The sequence below is a fragment of the Passer domesticus genome, chromosome 23 (assembly GCF_036417665.1).
Source record: "Passer domesticus isolate bPasDom1 chromosome 23, bPasDom1.hap1, whole genome shotgun sequence".
NCBI classification, from domain to species: Eukaryota; Metazoa; Chordata; class Aves; order Passeriformes; family Passeridae; genus Passer; species Passer domesticus.
The window spans coordinates 7,829,407-7,855,291 of NC_087496.1; the positions used below are offsets into that span (position 1 = coordinate 7,829,407).

A 25,885-nucleotide genomic window follows, 5' to 3' on the forward strand; every position below is an offset into this window, starting at 1 on the left:
GGGGGCGCGCGAGGCCCGGCTGCCGTGAGGCGCGCCTCTCGGCCGCCAGGGGGCGCGCGAGGCCCGGCTGCCGTGAGGCGCGCGCGCACGCGCGGCGCCCCCGCTGCCCCGTCCCTGTCCCAGCCCATCCCGTGCTCCCGGCCAACGGGGCCGCGGCTCCCGTCCGTGACTGCTTCCGGCTTCCCCCGACGTGGCCCAATGGGCGCGCCCGCGCCGCGGGATTGGCGCGCGGGCCCGGCCCCGGCGGCCGCGCCAATGGGCGCGTGCCGCGTGCCGGCGGGGGGCGGGGCCAGACGGCGGGGCCGCCGCGGCGGGGCTGCTCCGCGCGCCGGGCCGGGGCTGAGCCGAGTGCAGCCGAGTCCTGCCGAGCCCAGCCGAGTCCTGCCGAGCCGAGTCCACCCGAGTCCTGCCGAGCCCAGCCGAGCCCAGCCGGGCCGGGCCGAGCCGAGTCCAGCCGAGTCCAGCCGAGCCCAGCCGAGCCGAGCCGAGCCGAGCGGTGCCCTCAGAGCATGGCGCGGCTGCCCGGCTGGGCGCTGCCCTGGCTGCTTCTCCTCTCCTTCGTGCCCACCGCAGGTACGTGCGGGACCGTGCGGGAGGCGGCGGCTCCGCGGGCTCTCCCTGCCGGCGGGGCCGCGGGAGCAGCGGGCGGGGCTGGGGGCCTCCCCGGCGCCCTGTCCGGGCCCGCGCGGGTCTCGGCCGCCCCCGCCGGGAGCGGGCTCTCACCGGGGTTTGTCTGCAGAGCCGGTGGCCGTGATGTCGGTGGACGTGGGCAGCGAGTCGATGAAGATCGCCATCGTGAAGCCTGGAGTGCCCATGGAGATCGTCCTGAACAAGTGAGCGGCCGCGGGGGGCTCCGGGGGTCCGGGCTGGCCTGCGCGGCCGCGGCCCCCGCCGGCGGGGCTCGGCCTCCCCGCTCCTCCGGTGCCCGGGGAACGCTCCATCCTCCCACGCAGGCTTGTGACTCAGCCTGCCCCGGGTGGGCAGCTGCGGGGCATCCTCCAGGGCAGCTTAGCTCACCTTTAAGGTGTTTGGGTGTGCTTTGGGTACCTTTCCAGCCTGTGCCAAAAGCCCACGTGGTTAAGGACACGTTGTGGTGCCAGCCCAAAAGGGTGCCCAGTGCCCTGATTTGTAGTTCCCCTAAGTTCCTCCCCAAAGCCAGGTTTGTTTTGCTGGAGCTGTTCAAAGCCCACACTTGTAACACTGGTAAATCTCTTGTATTCGGCTGCTGCTGCAGCCCATCCTCAAGCCACTGAGTGAAGAATCTGCAGGTGAGAAAGGACGTATGATTAGGAATGTCCTCGGTTTCTGAGAGTCTGCAGATAACAAGGAGATTTCTCACCCACCTCCCTGAAATTTAGCAGTCCTAGACAGAATAAGGGAGCTGTCTTGATTTACTTATGGGTTGAGAAAAGCAAAAATAGTCTCATCAGAGCGCTGAAGGGGTGGGAGGGGGGGCTTGTCTGGTAGCCCCTCAGCTGAGCAGAGGCTGGCCTCCCTCTCCAAACACCTTCCCTTAGTTCTTCTGGAATGGGAGCAAGATCAGTCTTCGCTGGAGGCTGGAATGTTCACCTGTTTCCACTGGTTTATTCCTCCCTCTCTGTTCTCAGGGAGTCACGAAGGAAAACACCCGTGGCTGTTTCCCTGAAGGAGAACGAGCGTCTCTTTGGTGATGGCGCGCTGGGGATGGTAAGAATTCCTGTTGTGAGAATACCTACATCCCACCTTGTGACAAACGTCTGAGCCAGTGTTTTGTTGCTGTCCTGCTCATCTCCTTGTCTTGCTGGCTCTGTGTAGTGGCTGTGTGCTCCTGCTCCCATAGCAAGAGCTGTTCCCCACATGGTCTGGGAGGGATTGTTTGGCAGCAGCGCAGCTGAAGGAACCGGTGGGTGATGTGTTTTTTTCCTGCAGTCCATAAGGACGCCCAAGGTGGCGTTCCGGTACTTCCAGGATCTGCTGGGTAAGAGGATGGATAACCCCCACGTGGCGCTGTACCAGTCCCGCTTCCCCGAGCACGAGCTGGTCGAGGATGAGACGAGACACACTGTTATCTTCAAGTTGTCCCCGTAAGTGGCTGCTCTTGGGTTCTTTGTGGGTGGACGTCAGCTACCAGGCTCCTGCAGCTCCCTGTTGAGCCATCATTTTCTTTCCCATTGCAGAACAATATGGTATTCTCCCGAGGAGATGCTGGGGATGGTCCTGAACTATTCACGTGGTCTGGCTGAGGAATTTGCAGGTTGGAAGGATTTGGCTTTTTCTTGTCTATATGTGTATGTGTTCGTACACTATAGGGTTTGAGTAGAGACCAAAAACCCAAGGTTTTTGGAAACAGGATATTGGTTCTCTCCAGTTGTAGGCTGTAAGCAAGACTTAGAAGCTATCCAGTTATCTTTTGTTTCTAATATGATGCACGTTTGGGATCCTGGGGGCAGACACTCCGTTTACCACCTAGCTTGCAATGAAGGAGCCTTCTGAAAGGCAGTCGGTGGAGCAGAGTGAAGTGTTTTCTTTATCCTGTGTGTGATCAGAGTGGAGGCACATGGGATGTGGCTGCAGGGGAGGGTGGAAATGGCTCGGTGAAGGCTGTGCTGTACCTGCTCTGGATAGAAACTTGTTGTTGCAGCTGAACTAAAAGAGCAAAAATGGCCTTTTGCTGTGAGACTTGCTAACAGAGGAGGCTGTCATGCATATTTCATGCTGTGTTGCTAATGAAATACCATAGTAATGAAAAGTAGATAAATTAGTAGGAGGCTTTGTCATGTGGTCAGTGACACTACAGCCAGTCCAAGGACTGGAGAGTGAATATGATCCAGTGGCAGTGTAAGGCTCCATGAAAATAGTATTTGTTGGAATGGAAGGCTACCCAGAGCATTTGTGAGTATCCTGACACACGAAAGAGTGGTCAGTAGACTTGTGGCTTGGTGTGAATATGCCAGGTCTGCTTGGTTTCAGCAGGATGCAGAGATTTGTCCCTAGGGATCCTGGCTACCGCTGCAGGGTTGCATTCTGTGTGGGTCTTCACCTTGTGTCCTGTGGGTTTGCTGCTGTCACTCCATCTCAACAAGTCCTTGCACGTGGCTACACTGATGCAGAGTTCCCTGCAACTGTTTCAGAGCAGCCCATCAAAGATGCAGTGATCACAGTTCCTGCCTACTTCAACCAGGCAGAGAGGAGGGCAGTTCTGCACGCCGCCCGCATGGCTGACCTCAAGGTGCTGCAGCTGATCAACGACAACACGGCTGTAGCACTGAACTACGGGGTTTTCAGGAGGAAAGACATCAATGCCACAGCACAGGTAGGTGCATTTGAGAGATGCAGAGTCCTGCCAGGTTACCTACATGCAGGGGAGAAAGTGCTGCAGAAGAAATACAACTTGAAGTAGACTCTGCTGGTCAAGCAGTCTCCTCTCTTTTCATGTGTTTGTCAACAAGACAAAGAGATTAAACGCTGTGTGCATGTATGGTGAAGCCTGAAAGCTGCTGAGTGAGGGCATGCCCTGGGAGTTCCCATTTTGTAAACCTGTTCCTTGCCCATCAGCTGGGGAAAATAACAGCAGTGATTACTTGAAGTATTGTAACACTGACTCAGAAGAACTTGATTTACCTGACGCTGAAGAAAGAACAAAACTTTGGGTTTTGAACTGTGAAATAGACTAAAGTTTTCTTGTCTCCTTCTGTCAAACATGACCCCGAACATCACCCGTGTTTGGTCAAAATATGAGTCCTGCCCTTAGGGTATAAAGTCAGTCCAGGGTGTAGGTAGTTGCAGCCTGTATCACACTGAAAGGTTCTTTACTTATTCATGGGGGGATGTCCAGGTGTTTCTGCTTCACTGTCCAAACTTTTCTTTTCAGAATATCATGTTTTACGACATGGGAGCAGGAAGCACTGTTTGTACTATTGTTACTTATCAGACAGTGAAAACTAAGGACTCAGGAACCCAACCTCAGCTGCAGATCCAAGGCATTGGGTAAGAATTCCACATGAGTTGCACAAATCCCACAGTTCTCAGGAAAGAAAACATTTGTTTCACAATCTTCATCGTGTAGAATTTTGCAGTGAGGCTTCAGTACAGTAATTTGGATGGCTGAGGGGGAAACATTTGGAGCAAGAAGGCTTCAGTTTGGAATAATTTTGGTATTGCTGTCTTTTGCAGAAGGTAGCTGAGAACTTCCAGGAGCCTAGGAGGGAACCAGTGTACTTAGTTTGCTTTAAGCTTTCCTTTGACAGCCTCAAGCCATGTAAACCTAGTCCATTGTATGTAATCTTTTAAGTGTATCAGTTGGAAAAAGAGGAATACACTTCTAGAGAGTAATGAAAATGCTGTGGACTTAATGCATTGCCAAATAAAGAGGAGGGTGCTGTGCGTACCCAGCCCAGCAATTTTAACTCCAAAGCATTTATATTGCTGCTTTCAAGAAGTTACCTGGGACCTGATACAGTTGTCCATTGGCTTCTCCACTGTTTTACATGCTTGGCAATAAAACATTTACCTAAAATATAATGAAATTTCCTGTTGAAAGGCTTTTGTGGTGGTGAATGTCTTATTTCTATCTTTATTTCATTATAATGTGTTATTTTGGGGACAACCTTTGTTCTTTTACAGTCATCACAGCTGATAATACCACGGCTATTTTTGACTGCTTGCTGCTCTGCATATTTGTGAAATAATACATGGAATTTGTGTTTCAGTTTGGTTTCGGTTATTACACCTCTGTTGGTTCTTTTGCTCAGGTTTGACCGTACTCTTGGAGGTCTGGAGATGGAGCTTCGTCTCCGGGACTACTTGGCCAAGCTCTTTAATGAGCAGCACCCTTCCAAAGACGTCCGGAAGAATCCTCGGGCCATGGCCAAGCTGCTGAAGGAGGCCAACCGCCTGAAAACCGTGCTGAGTGCGAACGCCGACCACATGGCACAGGTCTGACCTTCTGCTGGGGGCTGCTGCGTGCCTGGGGCTGCGTGTGGGGCGGGCTGAGGACTGGTGTAAGGGAACACTGTCCCTCTGCAGCGCAGCTCTGCTGAGGAGCATCGCTCCCGGTGGCCCCCTCAGCCTGTGCCCGCTTGGTAGCACCGGTGATTGAGTGGATTGAAGAAGAGGTGCTCGTGTCAAGTATGTTAAATAAACTTTCACTGAGAGAAGCTGTCTGTTACACCCATGTTCCATCCTCTCATCACCTTAGCAATGGTAGGGTGCAGATGAGCGTGGTCAGGTCGTTGTGTGTTACAAAAGCCAGAACTTTTTGCACACTGGATAAAGATTTTGCTTACAAAATGCTCCACAATTAATTTAATTCTGACTGGGTTTTTTTTTCTGGACAGATCGAGGGACTACTGGATGACATAGACTTCAAAGCCAAGGTCTCAAGACAAGAATTTGAGGATTTGTGCTCTGACTTGTTCAAGCGTGTCCCAGGACCCGTGCAGCAGGCTCTGAGTAGCGCAGAGATGAACATGGTGTGTTTAAGAAAATGCATTACCAAACCTGAAGCTAGTGTGTGTGGAGCTGCTGCCACATCATGATTGAGGCATCAGTGGTTGTGTTACCAGGGCTGTTAGGAAGTAGATGCCTGCTATTGTGACAGGGATGTTGGTGCTACAGAGAGTTTGCCTGCTGCAGTGTCAAGCAGGAGTGTGTCACACTTGCCCTGCACTATCCCTCAGAAATTAGGGACTTGGAGGAGGAGCTTCTTTGTCTTAAAACACTTTACTCCTGTTCTGTGAGTTTGAAATAATGGTGTTTCCTCTTTTTGTCTTGGATACTGGTTCTGGTCTCACTCCTGAAGTTTTAACTGAATTAGTGTGAATACAGAATTATGGATGTTTGGGCTTCTCCTTTGCACACTCCCTAAAGGGAGCCCTGTTGTGGGCTGCAGTTGGACCAAACCTGAGGCAGTCCTTTGGAGGGAGTCACTGTGGGTTAAGTGATGCAGGATGCCACCACTCTTGAGCAGCTTTGGGCTCTGATGTTCGATGCAAGACACTGACTTACCTCTTAAAGGCTGGATTTCTGTCTGTTCAAATCCAAGCTGGCTCTTGGTGTCCCTGTCTCCTGTGGCATTGAACTACTTTGTGTAATTTTGAATCGAGCCTCATGTTTCAGATGGCTTGAAGCCACAGTCACGTTGTCACTGTTGGGCAGACCTGTCCCCAGGCTGTTGGCATGGCTGATGTCTGTCTGGGAGCTGCTGGGTGTTGGCCTGCACGGGGACAGCAGGGTTTAGTGTGGGTGTTCTTAGAGCACCATGTCAGCATGTGGTGACCGGGGAAGGACAGTAAGGAAGCCCTGGACTTAGCTTTCCAAAATTGCTTTCTTAAGACAAGGTGACTGTTTCCAATCCCTAGGATGGAATTGACCAGGTGATTCTAGTTGGCGGTGCCACACGGGTCCCCAAAGTGCAGGAGGTTTTGCTGAAAGCTGTGGGCAAGTGAGTATGTGAGGCCCCCTTCTAGTCTGTCTCCCATTGACAAGCTGCTGTTTATGCAGAGGCTGCAAACTTCATGTCTGTTGCTTTTTGCTTTGTAGAGAAGAGCTGGGCAAGAATATCAATGCTGATGAGGCTGCTGCTATGGGTGCAGTCTACCAGGCAGCTGCTCTGAGCAAAGCCTTTAAGGTGAAGCCCTTCATTGTTCGGGATGCTGCTGTGTTTCCTATCCAGGTAACCTTTGGTTTTCCTTCTCTTGTGAATGTATGGGGCTGTGATGGGAGAGCTGACCCAGGCTGGAACCTCTGGAGATCTTTCTGCCAATCTAATAAAGAAAGCAGAAGGAAGTCTTGTTTATAATAGAAATGCAGTATCCAAGGGGCCAGCCATATGCAAATATCAGTTGAGGAATATTTGCCTGCCCCCCACCTTTAGCACGAGGCAGAGCAGCCTCTGCTGATGTAGGATGCCACAGTTTGCAGCTGCTGAATCTTATTTTCTGTTTGTGGTGCAGGTGGAGTTTACTCGTGAAGTTGAGGAGGATGATAAGTCCAGGAGTTTAAAGCACAACAAGAGGATTTTGTTCCAGCGCATGGCGCCCTATCCCCAGCGCAAAGTAATCACTTTCAACCGCTACACAGATGACTTTGAGTTCTATGTCAACTATGGAGACCTGACATTCCTGAGCCAGGATGACCTGCGGTGAGTTGAGCCCAGCAGCTCTGCGGCAGTGCAACTTGCCTGGCTGGAAACGTACTGCCAGTGTGTCTGACTGGCACAGCTGTTCTCTGAGCTGCATGTCCTTTAGCCCTGCCAGTTCCTGATTTTGCAGTTGCCCATCTCCACCAGCATGAGTGAGAGCAGGGATTGGCTGTTCTGCACCACTATTATGCTGACTTGTCTCTCTACTTTTGTCTCTGTGTCATCAGAGTTTTTGGTTCTCTCAATCTCACTACTGTGAGGCTAAAGGGAGTTGGGGATAGTTTCAAGAAGCACTCGGACTATGAATCCAAAGGCATCAAAGCGCACTTCAATATGGATGAGAGTGGTGTACTGAGTCTTGACCGGGTAAGCACCACCCGTTGGGATGGTTGTCAGCTGATGTATTTTTCAGTTCTGTCCCTCTCTCTGGTCCTTGCTTAAAACTAATCCTGAGCTTCTATTTCCAAGGTGGAGTCGGTGTTTGAGACCTTGGTGGAAGACAAGGTGGAGGAGGAGTCAACACTGACAAGTAAATATGGAACTTTGATATTCCTACTGACTGTTTTGTTACCTGTAGTAGCTGAGATAACCACAAGTGTTGTTTTTCTTTGGATCTGGGGTGTGGAAGTTACACAGTCTGACTGTATGTGTGGCTGTCTGTGCACACAAGGACACGGAGGGAGGTTGGAGGAGTGTGAGTCTGCAGTGTGTGAAGCTTACCTACACCACCAAGGGAGCCCCTGGTGATCCTTGCAGTTGTGAGGGGAAGGACTGAGAGCTGAAGATGAGTTTCTTCCTCTGGATTTGTAACATTCTGAATTTTTTGTATCCCATCAACAGAACTTGGAAACACTATCTCAAGCCTGTTTGGGGGTGGTGGCCCCACACTGGAGGCCGGAGAGAACCTCACAGACTCAGTTCAGGTGAGCCCCAGGGTGACTGCTACTGGAAGGAAGCCCTTTTGTCTTGCTGTGGCAGTTATGTGGAATTACCTGTTCTGTGACACATTGCATGGAATTTCCACATTTAAAACATAGGTTTGCTTTTCCCTTTACTTGCTTGTGATGACCAGGAAGAGGAAGAGAGCCTAGCAGAAGCAGGTAAAGAAGAACAGGGGGAGAAACAAGACCAGAAAAGCCATACTGTAGATGCTGATGAAGAGCGTGGACAAGAGAAACAGCAGTCTTCAGGTCAAGCAGAGACTGCCTCTCCAAAAGCAGAGTCAGAGAGAAAGGAAGAAGGCGAGAAATCAGAGCCTCAGGTAAGCATCAGATTGAAGGAATGGGAGTGGTTTTAGTATCCAAGAAATGGCATTTCTAGTGGAATTATCCCTTTTTCAAAGTGCCCTGCCTTTGAAAAAAGTTGCAGAATCTGAAAATCTGTTCCCTTGCTTGAGAAGGTACGTTGTGTTACAGGGTCCCAAAGAAAATAGAGAAACTACAAAAGAGGAAGAACTGTCCAAAAGTTCCAGTGACAGCACAGCTACCAAAACAGAGGAAGAGAAAATCAAAGCACCCAAGAAGCAGAAGCTTGTCCATGAGATCACCATGGAGCTGGATGTAAATGATGTGCCTGACCTGCAAGAAGATGAACTGAAGAGCTCGATGAAAAAGTAAGTTTGAAATGGCTCTGCTAAGTTAGAACTCTAGATAAAGGAAGGGAATTGCTTTGGAATGGTGATGGCTCCCATAGAGCACTGTGACCTCAGAAGCCAGTGTGTGTGATGTGCTGCTCAACCAAGGGCACTTGCTACCTTTTGATTTTTGTTCTCTTTGCATGTTAGACTCCAAGACTTGACAATCAGAGATCTAGAGAAACAGGAAAGAGAAAAATCAGCCAACAGCTTGGAGTCATTCATCTTTGAGACCCAGGTAAGAGAGGGATATAATAAAATGAGAATTCCAGGAGAGCAGTGGAAGTGTTTTGCACAGCTTTTGGCTGATCTGAGTGCAGGGGAGTTGTTTGAGCTGGAGGAAGCTGATTTGAAGAGCCCAGGTTTTGTCTTTCAGTCACTTTTTCTAATGCTATTAGGCTTCCCAGGCCTGTGTTTCCTCAATACAAAATGAAGCTTCCCTTCAGCCCGTTTAACACATTGAGCAATTGCCCCCACAGTGTAAAGAAGCTCCAGCTTCTCAGGAACTGTTGTGCAGAAGAGGCAACTAGTGTGAAGTGTGAACAAAATAATGACTGTTGCAGCGTTGCCATCATGGCATGTGGGTGTGTCTGCACCTGGTGTGTCACCTGTGCTCCTCCCAAACATTTGGGAGGGTGCAGGCAGCAGCCCAGCCCAGTTGCAAGTGAGTGCTCTTGTTTTATGGTTCCAGGCTCAGTGGTGTTTGACCAGTGCTTGCTGTTTTTTTAGGACAAGCTTTACCAAGAGGAGTATCAGTTTGTCTCAACAGAGGAGCAGAGAGAAGAAATTTCCAAAAAGCTTAGTGAGGCTTCCAGTTGGATGGAGGAGGAGGGCTATGCAGCTGCAACAAAGGTATTGCTGTGTGCAGTCAGGATACCAGTCAGCTGTCACTGACATGGAAGTGGCCACAGAGGCTGACAGAGCCTTTGTACTCTGGTTCTTGGAAGTCTCTTGTTTCCTCAGAGCATTATGCACAGAACAAAATAAGTTGTCCCAGCCACTGATATTTCTACAAGAGCTTCAGCAGGAACCTGACTGAAAGCTTTGTCATGTGGCTCTTTTCACTGGACTGAAAGGGTGTATTTGACAGAGTGAAAAACAAATGCAGTTATAACTTCTGAAGTTGCCAGTGTTAGACAGTGGTCAAACTGTCTCCTTTCTCCTCTCCTCCATTTTCAGGAGCTGAAAGACAAGCTTTCAGAGCTGAAAAAGCTTTGTAGGAACCTTTTCTTCCGTGTTGAGGAACGGAGAAAGTGGCCAGAGCGCCTGGCTGCTCTGGAAAGTCTGCTCAATCACTCCACCATCTTTCTCAGGTGAGGGCAGGCTTTTGGAAAGGAATGTCATGCAACTGGTCCTGTAGGAGCTGCCAGCAGAATGAGACCAGAGTGAATGTGAAAGTGGCACTTTCAGTGGCACTTCCTGAGAAAAGGTGAGGAGAGCCTTGCTCCCCAGTGTCCTGTTCTGCAGGACCTGTTAACAGCCACTTGTCCAAAATGAGGGGCAGGAGGGGTCCGGCATGGTTGTGGTGTTTTTGTATTACTGGAGCTTTAACCACTGAGTTTCCAAAGTGCAGTCTGTTTGGCTTAACAAAAATAAGCTTTCTTATCTACAAGGGGAGCCCGAATGATTCCAGAGTCTGACCAGATATTCACAGAAGTGGAACTGAGTACACTGGAAAAAGCCATCAATGAAACAACGGTACTGAGGGGCGGAGTGATGCTGGAGGAGGGTGGGGTGGTTGGGTTATGACCTGTACTTTCACTCAAGGTCATGGAGTAGAATGTGCGTGTTTTGTTTTCATGCCACCAGCAAACCTTTTGTGTGTTTCAGTGTTTCCTAATGCCCAGCCTGACCCCATTGTGTCTGGGGGCACTGGTGGTTCCTGTTGCATGAGGAATCATCTCCGGGGTGGGGGTGGAGCCCAGTGATCTGACTGTACTCAGTTTTTAAAGGCAGGCACTGGGTTTTGTTTCTGTTTTTCCTGTGTCTGGGTAACTGAGAGGTTGGTGGAAATGTAGCACAGAGGAGAGCTGTCCTGAGTAAAGCAGAACAGCCAGGGGCAGTGACTTTGAGATACTGTAATATACAGCAGTTCCTGGAACCCCGAAGCATTCCAAAAGCACCTCTTCCCTCGCGTCCCACAGATCTGGAAAAATGAGACACTGGCTGAACAGAACAAGCTTACTCCTACTGAGAAACCTGTGCTGCTCTCTAAAGATATAGAGTTCAAGATAGCAGCCCTGGACAGGGAAGTGCAGTATCTCCTGAATAAAGCCAAGTTTGCAAAACCCAAACCCAAAAGGGAGAAGAATGCCACAAAAACTGATTCAGGCAAGAATGCTACAGCAGCTCCTGAGACTGAGAATACTATCCCTCCCACGGAGGGGAAACAAGAAGGTAAGTAGCAGGCTTGGAGCATGTATGCAACTCTGTATTATATAATTACCACATGTAATACATGGTGTTTCTCTTGATTGAAGGGAGGGCAGTAGTTAACTGTGAGATTAGGGGAGTTTGCTCTTAATTTTCAAAGACAGCTGGAAAAAATCTATATATTGCAGTGTCCTTCACCTCCACCATTTGTTGGGGTTTTTTTGTGAAGAAACAGAAATTATTTATAAATTTCCCAGGATAGTCAGTACCTGTGTTGCTGGCTTGTTGACTTCTAGGAAAGATAAGCCCTTGACTGCACTTGAGTGTACTGTGCTGAATACTCAAAGTCCTGTCCTAGATCAGTGAGTAGAATGAATTGTTGATGGGAAAGGTTTGTGGCCTAGATGGACCCTAGGGAAAAAAAAAATCTCTTGGAGCACTAGGACTTAGTTTTTTGAATTTTCTGAGATCCTCAGGTCTCAAGTGGTCCTTTTAAATCTGGGTGCTGTTTGTCAGCATTCCTGCTGGTTCCTCTGGTCTGAGCAAGGGATCTTGCTCCTTGTCACAGCTCCAAAGGTTATCTGCCTGTGCAACCAGTCAGTCTCCAGGGCTTCTGGGGACATAAAGCTTGGCACTCAGAGGGGAATAGGGAGCAGTTTTGTGGTGCTTCTCTTGAGTGTTGTAGAGTGATCCAGCTGTGAGAGTGAGCTATTATAGTCCTGCTGAGGCACCACAGCTGGCTGGTTTAACCTCACCTTTACTCACCTCATCTCTTTGCACCTTGTCTCCTGTGTTGGCTTTTCTTTCTTTCTGCTTTGGACATAGACAAACCAGAGGATATTGATCCAGCCAAGGAACCTCCTACAGCTGAGAAAGCAGCAATAGATGATAAGCCTGGATCAGACTCGGGTGGGTAAATGTTTTGCTAACAATCTGGAACTTGCTGCAGGTGCAAGGTGTCTGGGGGCTCCTCTGCAGATTTTTAGCTGTAAGAGGTAATATGATGGTAGAACCCCTGACTGCTCATACATTGTTAATTCTGCAAACAGGAAGACAAATCTTGGTTCCTTGCTGTTCCTGTATTTCTGTTGTTCAGAGTGGAATTCTTTATGCACCAGTGCTGCTTTGTGCATAAAGAACATTTGTGCATGAAGTCCCTGCAGTTTGCAGCCAGTCCCATGGCTGTGAGAGCGGCTCTGCTTAGAGCTGCTGTGCTCTCCTGCTGCCAGGGCAGCACTGTGAACAGGGCCAGGGGCTTCATGGCTTCAGCTCCCTGGAGCTGAGTATCAGCCCCCAAAACCTCTGTACCACGGACTGCAAGTTTTGTGGCAAATTTTGCAAATGTCAGAGACTCTCAGTACTGCTTTGCATGGTGTGAAAATGACTGCAGTGTGAAACTGAGTTTGCTTCATTACACAGGGTCCAAAAAAGAGAAGGCAGAAGCTGGAGGAGAAACCAGGAAAAATGATGAATTGTAACACCCTGAAATCCTACGAGTGTCAACATCTATTTATTTCATAGTTACTTTCTTGTTTTTCTTATGGACCTGGTTAGTCATGATGTAAATGGAACACAATGACAACACAGTGGGATAGAGATGTAAATTTATTTTTTTGTTCTTTCTGCGGATTTTGCCTCTACTAACTTAGTGAATTGGTTTTTGTTTTTCTTTTATTATGTGGGGCAGACTGCCCACCAAGAATTGTCTTTGTTTCAGTACAGAAGTCACCAAAGTGACTTTCCTGTGGGGAGAAAGCAGTACAGAAACATCTTAAGGTGTAGGAAGTAACCTGGAACATAAACTCTGTGCCTCACCTTTTGTGAAGATGATTGCAGAAGGATGTAGACCTGAAGTGCTGTTGTCTTTGCATATGAGACCCTGACTTAGAGCAAATGTGTGATTTCAGCTGGTGGGAGGTGTATTAGTGCTTGGATTCCTGGGAAGGTGGAACAAAATTGGGAAGGCAGATTATCTGTGCTTTGGGATATGGCTGTGTCTGTTTTCAATAGGCTGTTTGTTAAAACTGTCTGTGCTGTCTAGCAGAGTCCAAGAACCATGAACTGAGACTTGACAAAAAGAATCTGTTCATAGTTTTCAGAGTTCAGAAAAGGCAACACTGAATGCAGAGGAGAGGGAAGGATGGGCCGTGTTGGCACATCCTGCAGTCAGTCACAAGGACAGCAATACGGATCCAACAACCAAACCTGGAAAGTCTAATGGCAACTGCCTTCCTCGGTATTTTGTGCACTTGGACCGACTTAATCGTGTGACCTTCTCTGTCCCCGTCCCTGTCCGTGCCCTGCTGCCTCCTCAGACCGTCCCTGCTGCTGCCACACACACGAGCGGGGTCCGACGGCTGCGAATGTGCATCTGACATTGTTCTCCATTTGGCCTCTTGGGCCAGAAATAAAAGCGACCCTTCCTGACGGGCTGTGCGGAGCGGGGCCGTGGGTGCCGGGAGCGGGGCCGGGATCGGAGCCGTGTGTGCCGGGAGCGGGGCCGGGAGCGGGGCGGGACTTCCGCGGGCCGGGGCGGGGCCGTGTCCGCCCATCTGTCCGTGTCCGTCTGTCCGTGCGAGCGGTGCGCCCGGAGCGGTGCGGCCCCGCGGGAGCGATGGCGGCCGGCGGGTACGGGCGGTACCGGGCCGCGATCTTCGCGGCCATGTTCGTGGGCTACACGCTCTACTACTTCAACCGCAAAACGTTCTCGTTCGTCATGCCCGCCGTGATGGCCGAGGTGCCGCTGGGGAAGGACGAGCTGGGTGAGTGAGGGGGCCGGGCCCCTGGGCCGCGCCGGGCCCGCGGGGCCGTGCCGCGGGCTGAGGCGGCCCTGGGCTCTGCCCGCCGCAGGTCTCATCACCAGCAGCCAGTCGGCGGCCTACGCCATCAGCAAGTTCATCAGCGGCGTCCTGTCCGACCAGATGAGCGCCCGCTGGCTCTTCTCCTCCGGCCTCCTCATGGTGGGCTTGGTCAACGTGGTCTTCTCCTGGAGCTCCACCGTCACGGCCTTCGCCGGGCTCTGGTTCCTCAACGGGCTGGCCCAGGGGCTGGGCTGGCCGCCCTGCGGGAAGATCCTGCGCAAGGTGGGTGCTGACAGGGCAGGGAACTCGCCGCTGCTCCCTTGACCTGGCCTGGCAGCAGGGCTGTGCACACCACGCTTGCCCAGAATCCAGAGGGACTTGCAGCTTTTCTCACTCCCTTCCAGCCAAGGAGGTCTGGAGCACTGTCTGCTGCCTGAGGAACAACTTTCTGTGCACGGGGATCTGCTTATTCTAGCAAAGATTCATTCCATAGCCCTTGCCCCTGTGTGCCTTGAGTGTAGCTCAGTTTGGTAACATCTCCTGGTACCAGAGTTCTGCCCCGTTGAGGCAGACTTTGTGGGAATTAAGTATTTTAGGCATGGACATACAGGACTGCTTGTCTCTGCTGATGCAAGTCAGGGTTTGCTATGGGCCAGGGGGCAGTGAGCACAGTTCCATCTGCACGCTTGGGCAACTTGGGAATTCCAAATCACAGGTGGTTCAGGTAGAAAACTGGATAAGACAGAGGAGTGGTGTGAGATGAGTCTCTGAGCTGTATGTACTTGCGGTACTGAAAGGACCAAATTGATTTCTCCCAAGGACAGAAGGAAAGGAGTTTGGTCAGCTTTATGCTGATCCCTCATGGAAGATGTAAAATCCAGGAATGAATGTACTGCATGTACTTGTGGGCCACAGTGGGGAAGAGATAAACAACTTTGTTGCCCTTCTGTGAGGCACGTGTCCTCCCCTAACTGATGAGGAGAGGGCTGTGCAGGACAGTTGAATGCACAGAAAAGAAGGGCCCAAATAACGGAGATGTCAGCCATGGTGTTTTCTGAAGTTGTTCATGAATGTAGATCTCAGACACCTTCCTGCTGACAAGAGCCACCCAAGTGGTTCTGGCTCTGAGTGCTCGTTGCAATGCAGAGCCCGTCATGTCTGACACTTAATGCAACAGCGAGTCCTAAGGTTACCCTGTGACTCCCTGCGTATCCATCCAAGTTCCTGAGCCAGCAGACCTCTCCAGGAGGACGCTGTTCCTAGCAAGTGAGTACACAAAACCATGTGCTCTTAAACTTGCCTCTCCTGCCCCACGTCTCAGTTTCATGGTCTGTAAATGGAAGTAACTTTGAGCTGGCTCACAGTGTGAACACCTGTCAGGCTCTTACGGCTGACACTTGAGTAACGTTTGGAGTTCCCTGCATGACTGAAGTAGCGAGGTGTGGGTGTTCCTTCCACCTGCTTTTGCACTTCTGTGTCTGAATTGCCCCAGCCCCACATCATGGGCTTCAAGGGAGGGTTTTCAGGTGTGCTGTCACTCTCATACACCTCATGCTGTTTTTCTTGTTGCACAGTGGTTTGAGCCTTCCCAGTTTGGGACTTGGTGGGCAATCCTGTCTACAAGCATGAACTTGGCTGGAGGCTTAGGCCCCATTGTCGCTGCTCTTGTGTCTATGAACTACGACTGGCGCAAGACTTTGTCCTTCTCTGGCTTCACCTGCATGGTTGTCTCTTTTGTTTGCCTTGTCCTGATTAAAAACGAGCCGGCAGATGTTGGGCTGCCCAACATTGAGCAAGGAGCCAAGAAAGGGAAGAAAGGTGAGCACGGGACTTGGGTGCCAGCAGGCAGCTGCAGCAGAGGATGCAGTGCCTTCTGTCTGTATTCTGGTGCAGATGTGTCACTCTCAGCATACCCACACCCCCATCCTCTCCAGTTTCTGAAGGCACATTTGGCAGGTGTGTGGTAATGGGTTGGTTTTGGCTGCTTTATTCTGGTAACTGATGGTAGAAATTGTATAAACCAAGGCGCGCTGTGATCTTGTGGGAAGGGGCTGGTGTAGGGATTCCTGAGACTGTGGCAGAGCAGGGGAAAAGCCTGCTGTTTGCCCTCTGGTAGTCTTGCTCCTTAGCCTGCCAGCAGACACCTGTGTGTTGCTGAGGTGCCCAGGGCTGGCTCTCCCTGCATATATGTCATGTCCTCCTGCCACCAGCATCCCTGTTTTCTTGGAGCCTTGTGTGCTCAGGTTGTGAATGCAGTTTTGGAGAGAGAAAAGCTGCAGCAGCAGGGAATGCTTCCTTAAGCCTGACCTCTGCTCCTCTGCCCCAGCAGCAGCCAGGCAGTTCTCCCCTCACCCCACCTTGGGCTCTCTTGACCCCAGCTCGTGGTGGACTCTGCTCAGTGTTTCTGCCCTAACCTAGGACATCTAGTTAGTAAATGTTTGTTCAGACCACTGAGTGTGGCACCTCTCTGAAAGCAGAACATGCAGGTGAGAATTGCAACACAGGTTTTCAGTAGGGTTTTAAAGGCCAGTGGAAACTCAGCCTATGTTCCATGCTGTCCCATACTGCCTGTGCTGCCAGACTGGACCTCTTTGCATAAGAAAAGAATATTGTTTCCCCGGAGCCTTCTCTGGGGAGAGCAAGTTTGTTGATGTTCCTGGAAGACTGATGCAAAATTCATGTTAGCATCTTTGTTTGGGTCTGTGCCGTGTCTTTCAGAGGCACAGCTAAAAAACACTCCCAAAGAATCTAGAGGTAATTTTTCTAACAACTTTGTGAGGGGTTTACTGGCAACTGCAATACAGAAAATTACTGGGAGTACTGTTTTGATTATTCTTTTCAAATCTTTAATGAATGTGGGATAAAATGACAGAAGAGATTCTGAAATCACCAGAAGAAGGGGGAGGCAGAGCCATTCACTACCATTCAGCAGCTGTGAATGCCTCCCTGTGTGGGGATGTTCTCATGCCTTGATCCTGCCTGCAGAACTGCCTGCTGGGCTGCTGCTTGGTGTGGTTTGGGCTGTGGTGACACTCCTCCCGACCTTCCTACAGGTTCCTCCAGTGACAACAGCACCTTGACAGAGCTGCTGCTCTCCCCATACCTCTGGGTGCTCTCAACAGGCTACCTGGTCGTTTTTGGAGTGAAAACATGCTGTACTGACTGGGGACAGCTCTTCCTGATCCAGGAGAGGGGACAGTCCATGCTTGTAGGTGAGGTGCAAAACTGCACTGTTAAGCTCTGGGGCTGCAGTCGGGGAGGTGTTGCCCAGGGTTCGCCTGGGTAGAGGCCCTTCCCCATGAGGAACTTGTCTGCCCACCTCCTAGTTGTCTGCTTGGATACACACAGGTTTTGAAATAACTCAGTGATGGAGTTACTGCATGCACCAAGCACTCCAGTGCCAGGATGTTCCTGGGACTGGCAGACAGGCATTCCTGGGCAGGGATGACCCAGATGGTTGTGTCCAGCAGAGCTGCTCAAGTGCTCTGTGAGCTTACAGCAGTGGCACTGCTCTGGAGCCCACAGCAGCTTTTCTGATGGGCTGTTCTTTGCTTTGTCTGTGTCCTAGGCAGTTCCTACATGAGTGCCTTGGAGATTGGGGGCCTGGTGGGAAGCATTGCTGCTGGATACCTTTCTGACAGAGCAGTAGCAAAAGTAAGTCAAGTGCACCCTCGGGCACGCTGGGCAGGGAGCACAGTGGCAGTCTGAGCTGCTTCACTGAAGCACGGTACTGTCTCTGTGAGCACAGCAGAGAATCCAGCCCACACTCAGTTCTGCCACGTGCATGGGCACAGCTGCCAAACACTCCAGAAGGTGCTGGGGAATAGGTGTGCTGATGCTAGGGGCTGCAATATGCCTGTCAGATTTGAGGTGTTTATTCTGTTTAATTTGTTTGCTTTACTGTGGTCTCCAGATTTTCGTGCTGAAAGCCTGTTTGCTGATAATTGTCTTCTGGCTGGAAAAAACCCCACATTAAAATCCAGTGGTGGGATCTGGAGCCAGACTGAGGGTGGACGTGGTTGATAACTGAAGTGTTCATCACTAAGAGCTTTTGTTTAGCACAGTTTGAGTGTGTGCAGCCCTTAAACCATGCTAACAAGGTGTGCCAGCAGAGTGCTGTTGATGTGCCATCCGTGTTTCTTGCGGGGCTGTGGATGGTGCTGGTCCCTCCAGTTTCTGAGTGTCTGCTGTCCTCCCCTGTGCCTCAGGTCGGGCTGTCGAGCTACGGGAACCCGCGGCACGCGCTGCTGCTCTCCATGATGGCCGGGATGTGCGTGTCCATGTTCCTGTTCCGGATCACAGTCACGGGTGACTCTCCCAAGGTAATTCACATGCAGCACTGGCCATCCGTAGGGGGAAGCTTTGATGACACAAAGCTTGTTGTTTGCTTCACCATTCCCAAGGGTTTCTTTTCTTTTGCACTCTGGCTTAGCCTGGCTTGGGGTGCTCCTGCTGTCCTGTTGCTGCAGGCAGCCTGCCTTCCAGGCTTTGCATGAGACATGACTTGCACCTGCCCTTATGACTGCTAAATAAATAAAACTTCTTTTCTCCTTTCATTTTTTTCTTCTTCTTCAGGAAAACCACTTCTGGACTGTAGCCTTGCAACCTCTAGCTGATCTTACAGGCCTAAAAGAACATGAGGTTTCTGCTTGCATTTTTTCTTCCTCTGCCTTTTTCTTCTTTCCCTGGTCTGCCTTACTCCTGTCCTGAGAGGTTGGTTAGCACCTCAGAACTTAGAACCAGGGAATTGAGAAGAGATTACTGTAAGTTTGGTAAAAGAAACATTTTCTTAAAATAATTTTGAGTACACTAACTGACTTTAAAAAGTCTAACTATGTAACTTTTAAGTTTTATAAAGAGAGTTCTGAGGACCTCTGTTCATCAGGTAAAATATAGCCAGCTAAGAGGTCTTGTGGGTGAGATCTGAAAGAATGATTCTGCTCTGGCAGATGCATTCTTATTTAGTTTCTGGCAAGTGTTTTCCTAACTCCTTTCTGTTTCACATCTGGAAAACAGATGGCACTTACTTCCTCTGGGCTTTTTGAAATGGTGTTTGCAATTCTAAAAGCATGCTGTAATGTGGAGGTGTTACTTATGCTTTGTTGTGCAAACAAGAGACTGATAATTTGGGCCCAGATAGGTTTCTTAGAGCATAAGCTAACACTGAAGTTCAGAGTGTTGGGGTTTTTTGTGGTGGTTTTTTTTTTTTGGTTTCTCAGTTTAGTAACATTGAGGTCATCAGAAGGAGGTGTCTCACAAATAATCATGCTCTGATCAGTCCCTTGCATCTAAACTGAGAAAAGCTTTCAGCTGGTAGCTCCAGGCTTGTTTATGAAAGCAGCCTGATTCAGTTCTTTCCTGTGGTTTCATGGCTCATTGCCCTCTTCTGTTCCACGTTCTGTTTGTTGCAGATCAGCACAGGATGTGTTTCATGGTGTGGGAGGCAGAATGGTGGCAGGGAGGAGAGCTTGCATTGGCCACTGAGGTGGAGTGGTGGAGATGCAGCTGGGCTTTATGCATGTGGGGACTCTACAGGCTTGAGCTCCTCTGGCTGCAGGCTGGGGAGCTGGTGTCAGCCTGAAAATGTCAGAACTGCCTGGTACTGCGTATAGAATCTGAGAATTATCAACTCAGATTGCTAACTGACAGTGGCGATATGCACAGATCCTGTTTCTGATTTTAACTTGCTTTGACAGCTGTGGATTCTGACTCTGGGAGCTGTGTTTGGGTTCTCCTCGTATGGGCCGATTGCCCTGTTTGGGGTCATAGCCAACGAAAGCGCCCCTGCCAACCTGTGTGGCACCTCCCACGCCATAGTGGCCCTCATGGCCAATGGTAAGTAATACCCATTTCCCCAGAAAACAAACAAAACCCGTGCACATTCTTGATGAAGCATGGTCTAGCTCCAGGTGCCAAGCTACTGGTCATGGGAAGGCACTTAAGGAGAGAGATAATGGAGCTGGAATGAATGCTTTCCTGCTGTGCCCAACAGGTGTTTTTGGGCTTTAACTTCAAACCAGGCCTGAGGAATTGTTATATATGCCAAAGCAGCTGTTGATAGATAACATGGGAGCACACAAGTGTTGTTAGCTTTGTGTTTGTTTTTCGTTGCAGTTGGGGGTTTCCTGGCTGGACTGCCTTTCAGTACAATTGCCAAGCACTACAGCTGGGCCACAGCCTTCTGGGTGGCTGAAGTCACCTGCATCGTTAGCACAGTGGCTTTCTTCTTGCTACGAAACATCCGCACCAAGATGGGCCGCGTTCCCAAGAAGGCTGACTGAGGACAGGCTGCTTGGTGGAAAGGATGTTCCCACGCTGACGTGAATGATGCTCGTTTTTGTTTAACTGGCCTAGGAGTGAGTTTACCTATTGCTGCAACCTAGATAAAAATGTCTCAACTTCTCATCCAGTGTCAGGTGCCAGAGGGCACAAGGTTCCTGCTACTGATCACTTTTTCCCTCAAGATGTGATAATTCACCTAGTTTACATTTGCAATGATTTTACTGTACCTCTTCCTCACAGCACTGTTAGTGAAGCAAGCAGGCTCTGCAGCCCAAGCTTCCCCACTACAAGTGGTCTGAAATGCCTGGCTTCAGGTACACTTACCTCTGGTTTTGTCATTATTGTTTGTCTCAGCCATTAGCTGAGACATTAATCAGTTCAGCTTGGCTGCTCAGGGGCCCTGAACCGAGCCTTTCCTCCTGTCCATCCCATCCAGCTGCCCTCAGCACAGCTGTCCCAGGTCACCTCAGCACGAGCTCTGTGTGTGCTCAGCCACGTGACAGCAGCAGACCAGGGAACGGGGACTGCAGGGCAGCCTTGGAGAGCAGCAGGGCTGCAGCTCTGACTGCAGGGCAGCCTTGGACAGCAGCAGGCTGTACCTCTCTACATGGGGTTAGTTTCCAGGAGTGAAGGAGGGACAAGGCTGTGGATGAGCTGTGGCAGGGCTCTCCACAGCATTTAGAGACAGGCACGTTTCCAGGGAATTCACAGCGCTCAGAGAAGCTCCTTGGAGGTGAACTGATCCCCCCAGCGTGATGTCTGTGTGCAGTGTTAATGATTTGCAAGGCAGGCAGCTGCTGCCAAGGCAGCTCCTAGCCAGTGCTCTGCAAATCAGCCAGGAGAACTATCCCAGCAGCAGGAATTGCAACAGCAGCCACCACCAACCCACGATTTCTGCAGCTGGGTTTCTTGATAACCCACATTTCTGGTACTGGCTTGTACTTTTTCAGTACAGGGTGTGAAGACTGGGATAGCTTTGGTCAAGAGCTGTGTCCCTCATGGCTGCAGGCAGGGGCTTGGGATGCCACTGAGTCAGCCTCAGGCACAGCACCCTGCAGTAAGTACACTCAGGTATTTAACCAGGAATTTGTTGAATACTCTTATTTTTCCCCAAAAGGATTTACTGTCTTAGGATCCTGAAAAAGGCAAGTTCAGCTCATAAAGAACCTGCACGCAGGTACTTTGCTGAGTACCTTGGTTGCAAGAGTAGTTAGCTAGCCTTAATTAAGTAAATGAAAGTGAATTACATTTTGTACTTAATTACACGATCTTCTTCTATATCTGAAATAAAAATGGAGCAGTGTCACAAGGGCCCTGGTTGTCTTATGGAGAGTGGTGCAAGCAAAACCAGCCAAATCCACATATCCTCTTGAGGTGCCAATGTCCCCACCAACAGAAAGCAAACAGCCATTTGTCTCATCAGTAAACACTTATTACTTTCACACAGAAACCCTCTACAAGACCATAAGTTCGAGCTATACAGGAAAAATAAATATGTACATTTATGACAGGAAAGAAAAGCACTGACTGTGGTAAAGCCACAGTCCTGCACCTTCTTCACCCAAGTGCAGCAGAGCTGCAACAGCAAAATAAGGCCCTGGGGCCCAATGTAAACGGTGCTAAGGAATCTCTTTAAGGTAAGTTTTGCAACAAAGGGGATAAACTGATGTTTTGGGAGATACTGAAGCATGTTTTGGGGATGTGCAGTCTCTGCTGTGGAGAGGGGAGCTTTGTGAGAGGCCAGCCCGGGACGAGAGAGGCCCCACTCTTCAGAGGAATGAATCTCTGCAAAAGGCAGGGCTTTCTCTATGATCCAGGGCCGAAGGGTCCAGCTTTCTCTGCCACCTCCAGAGCAAGCTTCAAGTTCTGATCAAACAACTCGCACCTGAAATAGAAAAGCAAAAGGGATGACTTCTACCTATGGAAGTGAGTTAACAAAGCTAACAAAGGATCTCCACATCCCTTGGCTCTGCATCCTTCAAGGAGAGATTCAGGAAGTTACGACACAGCAACATGACTGCTTGTCAAGGTCTGACTTGGTGCTTAGTTAAGATTAAAGCATCTTGTATAGGCCTGAATATATAGCAGGACAGCAGGGTTTGTGCCAAGGAGGAGCACCTCCCATTTCCCCAGCAGAGCCAGCACTGGAAAGAGCTCAGGGCTGTGTCCTCTCTGCAGCAGTGTGCTTCCTTCCCCTTCCCTCAGCCAGTTTTGCTACTTAATGACTGTCTGCATTTGCTACTGTACAGGCAGAAAGCCATGAGGGGTTGCACCCAGGTTACTAAAAGTGGGTTTTCCCTTACCTTATTGGCATCTCCAGGGAGTAGAAAGGATTCTTCAGAGCGAAGTCTGAGTAAATCTCATAGATTTTGCGGAGAAGAGCGTCTATCCCCGTCTGCCTTGGGTCAGCAAGAACTATGAATTTGATCCCTGGAGCCAAAACACCAGAGGCATAAGGAAGGCCGAGCACAGACAGCCCTGAGGAAGCAGAGCGGTGCCGGTGCCTAGGGCCCCGTGGTACCTGTCAGCGTCTGGAAGCAGTGCAGCTTGAACGTGTCGGTCTCCAGCATCTCGATCCCGGAGCTCCCGACTTCAGGTGACAGCTGCGACCCGATGGCGAACAGCCTGCGGGGACAGGCCCTGAGCGCCCTGCCCGCGCCTCCCCGGCCCACCCCGGCCCCGCCACTCACGAGTGGAACATGGAGGCCAGCATCAGCTTCTCGTTGGAGGAGAGCCGGTGGCGGCCGAAGCGGATGGACACCGGGTAGTTGGCGGGGTTCCCCAGGAACTCCAGCACGTCCTTGCCGTCCGCCGTGAAGCGGCCGTTCACCTCGGCGCCGTTGATGGCGAGCACGGCGTGACCCACTGCGGGGACAGCGCCAGCCAGGCAGTTAGTGCCAGTCAGCCCCTCAGTCGGCCGGTCAGTCCCTCAGTCGGCCGGTCAGTCCCTCAGTCGGTCACTCAGTCCCTCAGTCGGCCGGTCAGTCCCTCAGTCGGCCGGTCAGTCCCTCAATCGGCCAGTCAGCCCCTCAGTCGGTCACTCAGTCCCTCAGTCGGTCACTCAGTCCCTCAGTCGGTCAGTCAGTCCCTCAGTCGGCCGGTCAGTCCCTCAGTCGGCCGGTCAGTCCCTCAGTCGGTCAGTCAGTCCCTCAGTCGGCCGGTCAGCCCCTCAGTCGGTCGGTCAGTCCCTCAGTCGGCCGGTCAGTCCCTCAGTCGGTCACTCAGTCCCTCAGTCGGCCGGTCAGCCCCTCAGTCGGCCGGTCAGTCCCTCAGTCGGCCGGTCAGTCCCTCAGTCGGCCGGTCAGTCCCTCAATCGGCCAGTCAGCCCCTCAGTCGGTCACTCAGTCCCTCAGTCGGTCACTCAGTCCCTCAGTCGGCCGGTCAGCCCCTCAGTCGGTCACTCAGCCCGTCCCTCCGCCCGCCCATGAGCCCGGCCTCGCCCGGCCCTTCCCACCCGCCTCACCGCGGATGCCGTCCCGCTGCCCGAAGGCCACGACGACGCGCTCATCGTGCGGGCGCAGGACGAGGTCGAGCGGGAAGCTGAACGTCTTCTCGGTGTCGGAGCGCGGCGCGTAGTGGTCCAGCTGGTAGATGAGGCCGCCGGCCTTGTTGACCACGTAGACGCTGAAGATGGCCATGGCGCAGCGCCGCCCCGGCCGCGCCGCCCCGGCAGTGACGCGCCGGGCCCGGGCCCGCCCCCGCCCCACGCCGCGCTCTTCCTTTCTCGCCGACATCTTGCGGAGCAGGCTGCGGCCGCACCATGGTGAGCGCGGCCGGGCCGGGGGGCGGGCGGCGAGCGGGGCCGGGCCCCCCGAGAGGCGCTGGCGGCTCCCGGAGCGCGGCGGGAAGCGCTGCGAGGCGCCCGGGGCGCCGCGGCCGGGCCTCGCCGCTCACCCCCCATCCTTCTCGCCCTCTCGCAGCCGCCCAAAGACGACAAGAAGAAGAAGGATGCGGGCAAGTCCGCCAAGAAGGACAAGGACCCGGTCAACAAGTCCGGCGGCAAAGCCAAGAAGAAGGTGGGAGCCGGCGGGCCGGGGGCTCGGGCGGGCCCGGGCCTGGCGCCGCGGCGGCGTGGCCGGGCCCGGCAGCGGGGCGGGCTCTGTTAAAAGAGCTCTTAATCTGCCAGCCACTTGTGCACTGCAGTGTTAAACCTGAGTAGCAGGGTCCTTTAGTCCTCTTATTTTTAGATACTGCAGGTATTATCCGCGGCACGTTCATTTACAGAGGCGATTTTGTGCATCTCACTAGGCCTTTAGTTTGGGATGTGATACGGAAACGTTTGATAGTGCAGTTCGTGGGGCATCGTTTAGTTGCATCTTTTGTTCTTGCTTACAAAGTGGCTTAGAGGGGTGTTGTTTTTTCTCTCTTTGCAAGTAGAAGTGGTCCAAAGGAAAAGTGAGGGACAAGTTGAACAACCTTGTCCTGTTTGACAAGGCCACTTACGACAAACTGTGCAAAGAAGTGCCCAACTACAAGCTCATCACACCTGCAGTTGTCTCAGAAAGGCTGAAGATTCGAGGCTCCCTGGCTCGGGCTGCCCTCCAGGAGCTCCTCAGCAAAGGTGAGCACTCAGGAAAAAAAACAGAAAGCTGCTTGAATTGGCTGCTTGGTTTTCCTTGCTTGCCCAGCAGCTTCCCTGCAGCATCTGAACTGCCCCATGACTAAATTGTTTTTGGAGAGCCACTGCTTTAACTTGCATTTAAGAAGTGCTCCAAAGTATGGAGGAGGGACCCCAGCATCCCTGGCATCCGTCAGTACATGCCCACTGATGTAATTTTGTTTTTTCATAGGGTTGATCAAACTGGTGTCCAAGCACCGAGCCCAGGTGATTTACACCCGGAACACGAAAGGTGGAGATGCGCCTGCAGCAGGGGAGGACGCCTAGGGAGGTGAGGCTGGGTGCTCACGAGCTGAGCTCTGCTGTCAGGAGCTAATGGGCAGCTCCTCAGGGCTGTGGTGGGCTGTTCTTCCAGACACTCGAGAGTGTTCTGCTCACATCCCAAGCAACTTCCTGGGGGAACATTACTGGGAACATCAGCTCTCCAGAATTGAAGAGCAGTTTCTGGTTTTGTCCCTGTGCTCACTGGATGGGGAAAGCATCATTTGTTCCCCTCTCTGTGGGCTGCAGGGGCACTTGTCCTCCCTTCTCCCACATGGCACCATGGCCGAGTGTTCCTGCTGGGATAAAACTGCCAAACTGTTTGCTTTGTGCCAGCCTGCTTTTACCTGGTTTTCTGACTGGGGACTTCTTGCTTTGCAGGTTCTTCAGTGACTTCGTCAACAATGTGTCATATGTAGATGCACACAATAAAATTATTGATTATAATTTTTCTTGATTTTTCAGCAGTGTGTATGTTTCATTACTGATGCATTATTTATTATGGATTCTGGTGGAGGTTGTGGCTGTTGTACTGTACCAGCCAGTCTTTGTCTTTATCAGTGTTACAAACGTGTTGCTGAAAGGGAAGTTGAAACTTCTGCATCACCTACAGCAGCCAGTGATGTTAGACAATATAAAGGATAAATGTTAAAATGAAGGAAAGCAATATAAGTTTGAATTAAATTATCAAACATCTGGCATTAGTTGCCTGCAGGATGGGCCCTGCATTTGAAATGAGTTTCAGTTGGTTTAAAAACAGAGGCATTTAAAAAAAAAAAGTTTATTTCTCCAAAAAT

At 51.2% G+C, this 25,885-nt stretch overlaps 4 protein-coding genes across 6 annotated transcripts; 3 read left to right on the forward strand and 1 right to left on the reverse strand.

Moving 5' to 3' along the window:
• Positions 1-292: 292 nt before the first annotated feature.
• HYOU1 (hypoxia up-regulated 1) lies at positions 293-12,979 on the forward strand. Its single transcript, XM_064397823.1, has 24 exons — positions 293-573; positions 740-833; positions 1,608-1,686; positions 1,909-2,063; positions 2,157-2,233; positions 3,111-3,292; positions 3,851-3,966; positions 4,731-4,914; positions 5,316-5,450; positions 6,339-6,421; positions 6,520-6,652; positions 6,933-7,120; positions 7,348-7,486; positions 7,589-7,649; positions 7,961-8,043; positions 8,193-8,381; positions 8,536-8,732; positions 8,904-8,991; positions 9,483-9,605; positions 9,933-10,066; positions 10,367-10,451; positions 10,898-11,150; positions 11,952-12,035; positions 12,546-12,979. The coding sequence occupies exons 1-24, from the start codon at positions 510-512 to the stop codon at positions 12,602-12,604; spliced, it is 2,985 nt and encodes a 994-aa protein (XP_064253893.1). The 5' UTR covers positions 293-509; the 3' UTR covers positions 12,605-12,979.
• Positions 12,980-13,668: 689 nt separating this feature from the next.
• SLC37A4 (solute carrier family 37 member 4) lies at positions 13,669-20,422 on the forward strand. 2 transcript variants are annotated; one of them, XM_064397824.1, is made up of 9 exons: positions 13,669-13,888; positions 13,977-14,209; positions 15,502-15,745; positions 16,981-17,139; positions 17,496-17,581; positions 18,136-18,249; positions 18,503-18,568; positions 19,624-19,762; positions 20,042-20,422. In XM_064397824.1, exons 1-9 carry the CDS (start codon positions 13,741-13,743, stop codon positions 20,206-20,208), a joined length of 1,356 nt encoding a protein of 451 aa, XP_064253894.1. In that variant the 5' UTR covers positions 13,669-13,740; the 3' UTR covers positions 20,209-20,422. The 2 variants fall into 2 exon arrangements, with proteins under 2 accessions (XP_064253894.1, XP_064253895.1); XM_064397825.1 differs by lacking the exon at positions 18,503-18,568.
• Positions 20,423-21,619: 1,197 nt separating this feature from the next.
• Positions 21,620-23,883, reverse strand: TRAPPC4 (trafficking protein particle complex subunit 4). Its single transcript, XM_064397827.1, has 5 exons — positions 23,673-23,883; positions 22,900-23,074; positions 22,731-22,834; positions 22,513-22,639; positions 21,620-22,094 (listed from the first exon to the last, which is right to left on the reverse strand). Exons 1-5 carry the CDS (start codon positions 23,845-23,847, stop codon positions 22,016-22,018), a joined length of 660 nt encoding a protein of 219 aa, XP_064253897.1. The 5' UTR covers positions 23,848-23,883; the 3' UTR covers positions 21,620-22,015.
• Positions 23,833-25,545, forward strand: RPS25 (ribosomal protein S25). Of its 2 annotated transcripts, none has more exons than XM_064397829.1 (5): positions 23,833-23,972; positions 24,130-24,225; positions 24,587-24,770; positions 25,000-25,098; positions 25,338-25,545. In XM_064397829.1, exons 1-4 carry the CDS (start codon positions 23,970-23,972, stop codon positions 25,092-25,094), a joined length of 378 nt encoding a protein of 125 aa, XP_064253899.1. In that variant the 5' UTR covers positions 23,833-23,969; the 3' UTR covers positions 25,095-25,098; positions 25,338-25,545. The 2 variants fall into 2 exon arrangements, with proteins under 2 accessions (XP_064253899.1, XP_064253898.1); XM_064397828.1 differs by having other exon boundaries at positions 25,470-25,545.
• The last annotated feature ends 340 nt before the right edge of the window (positions 25,546-25,885 follow it).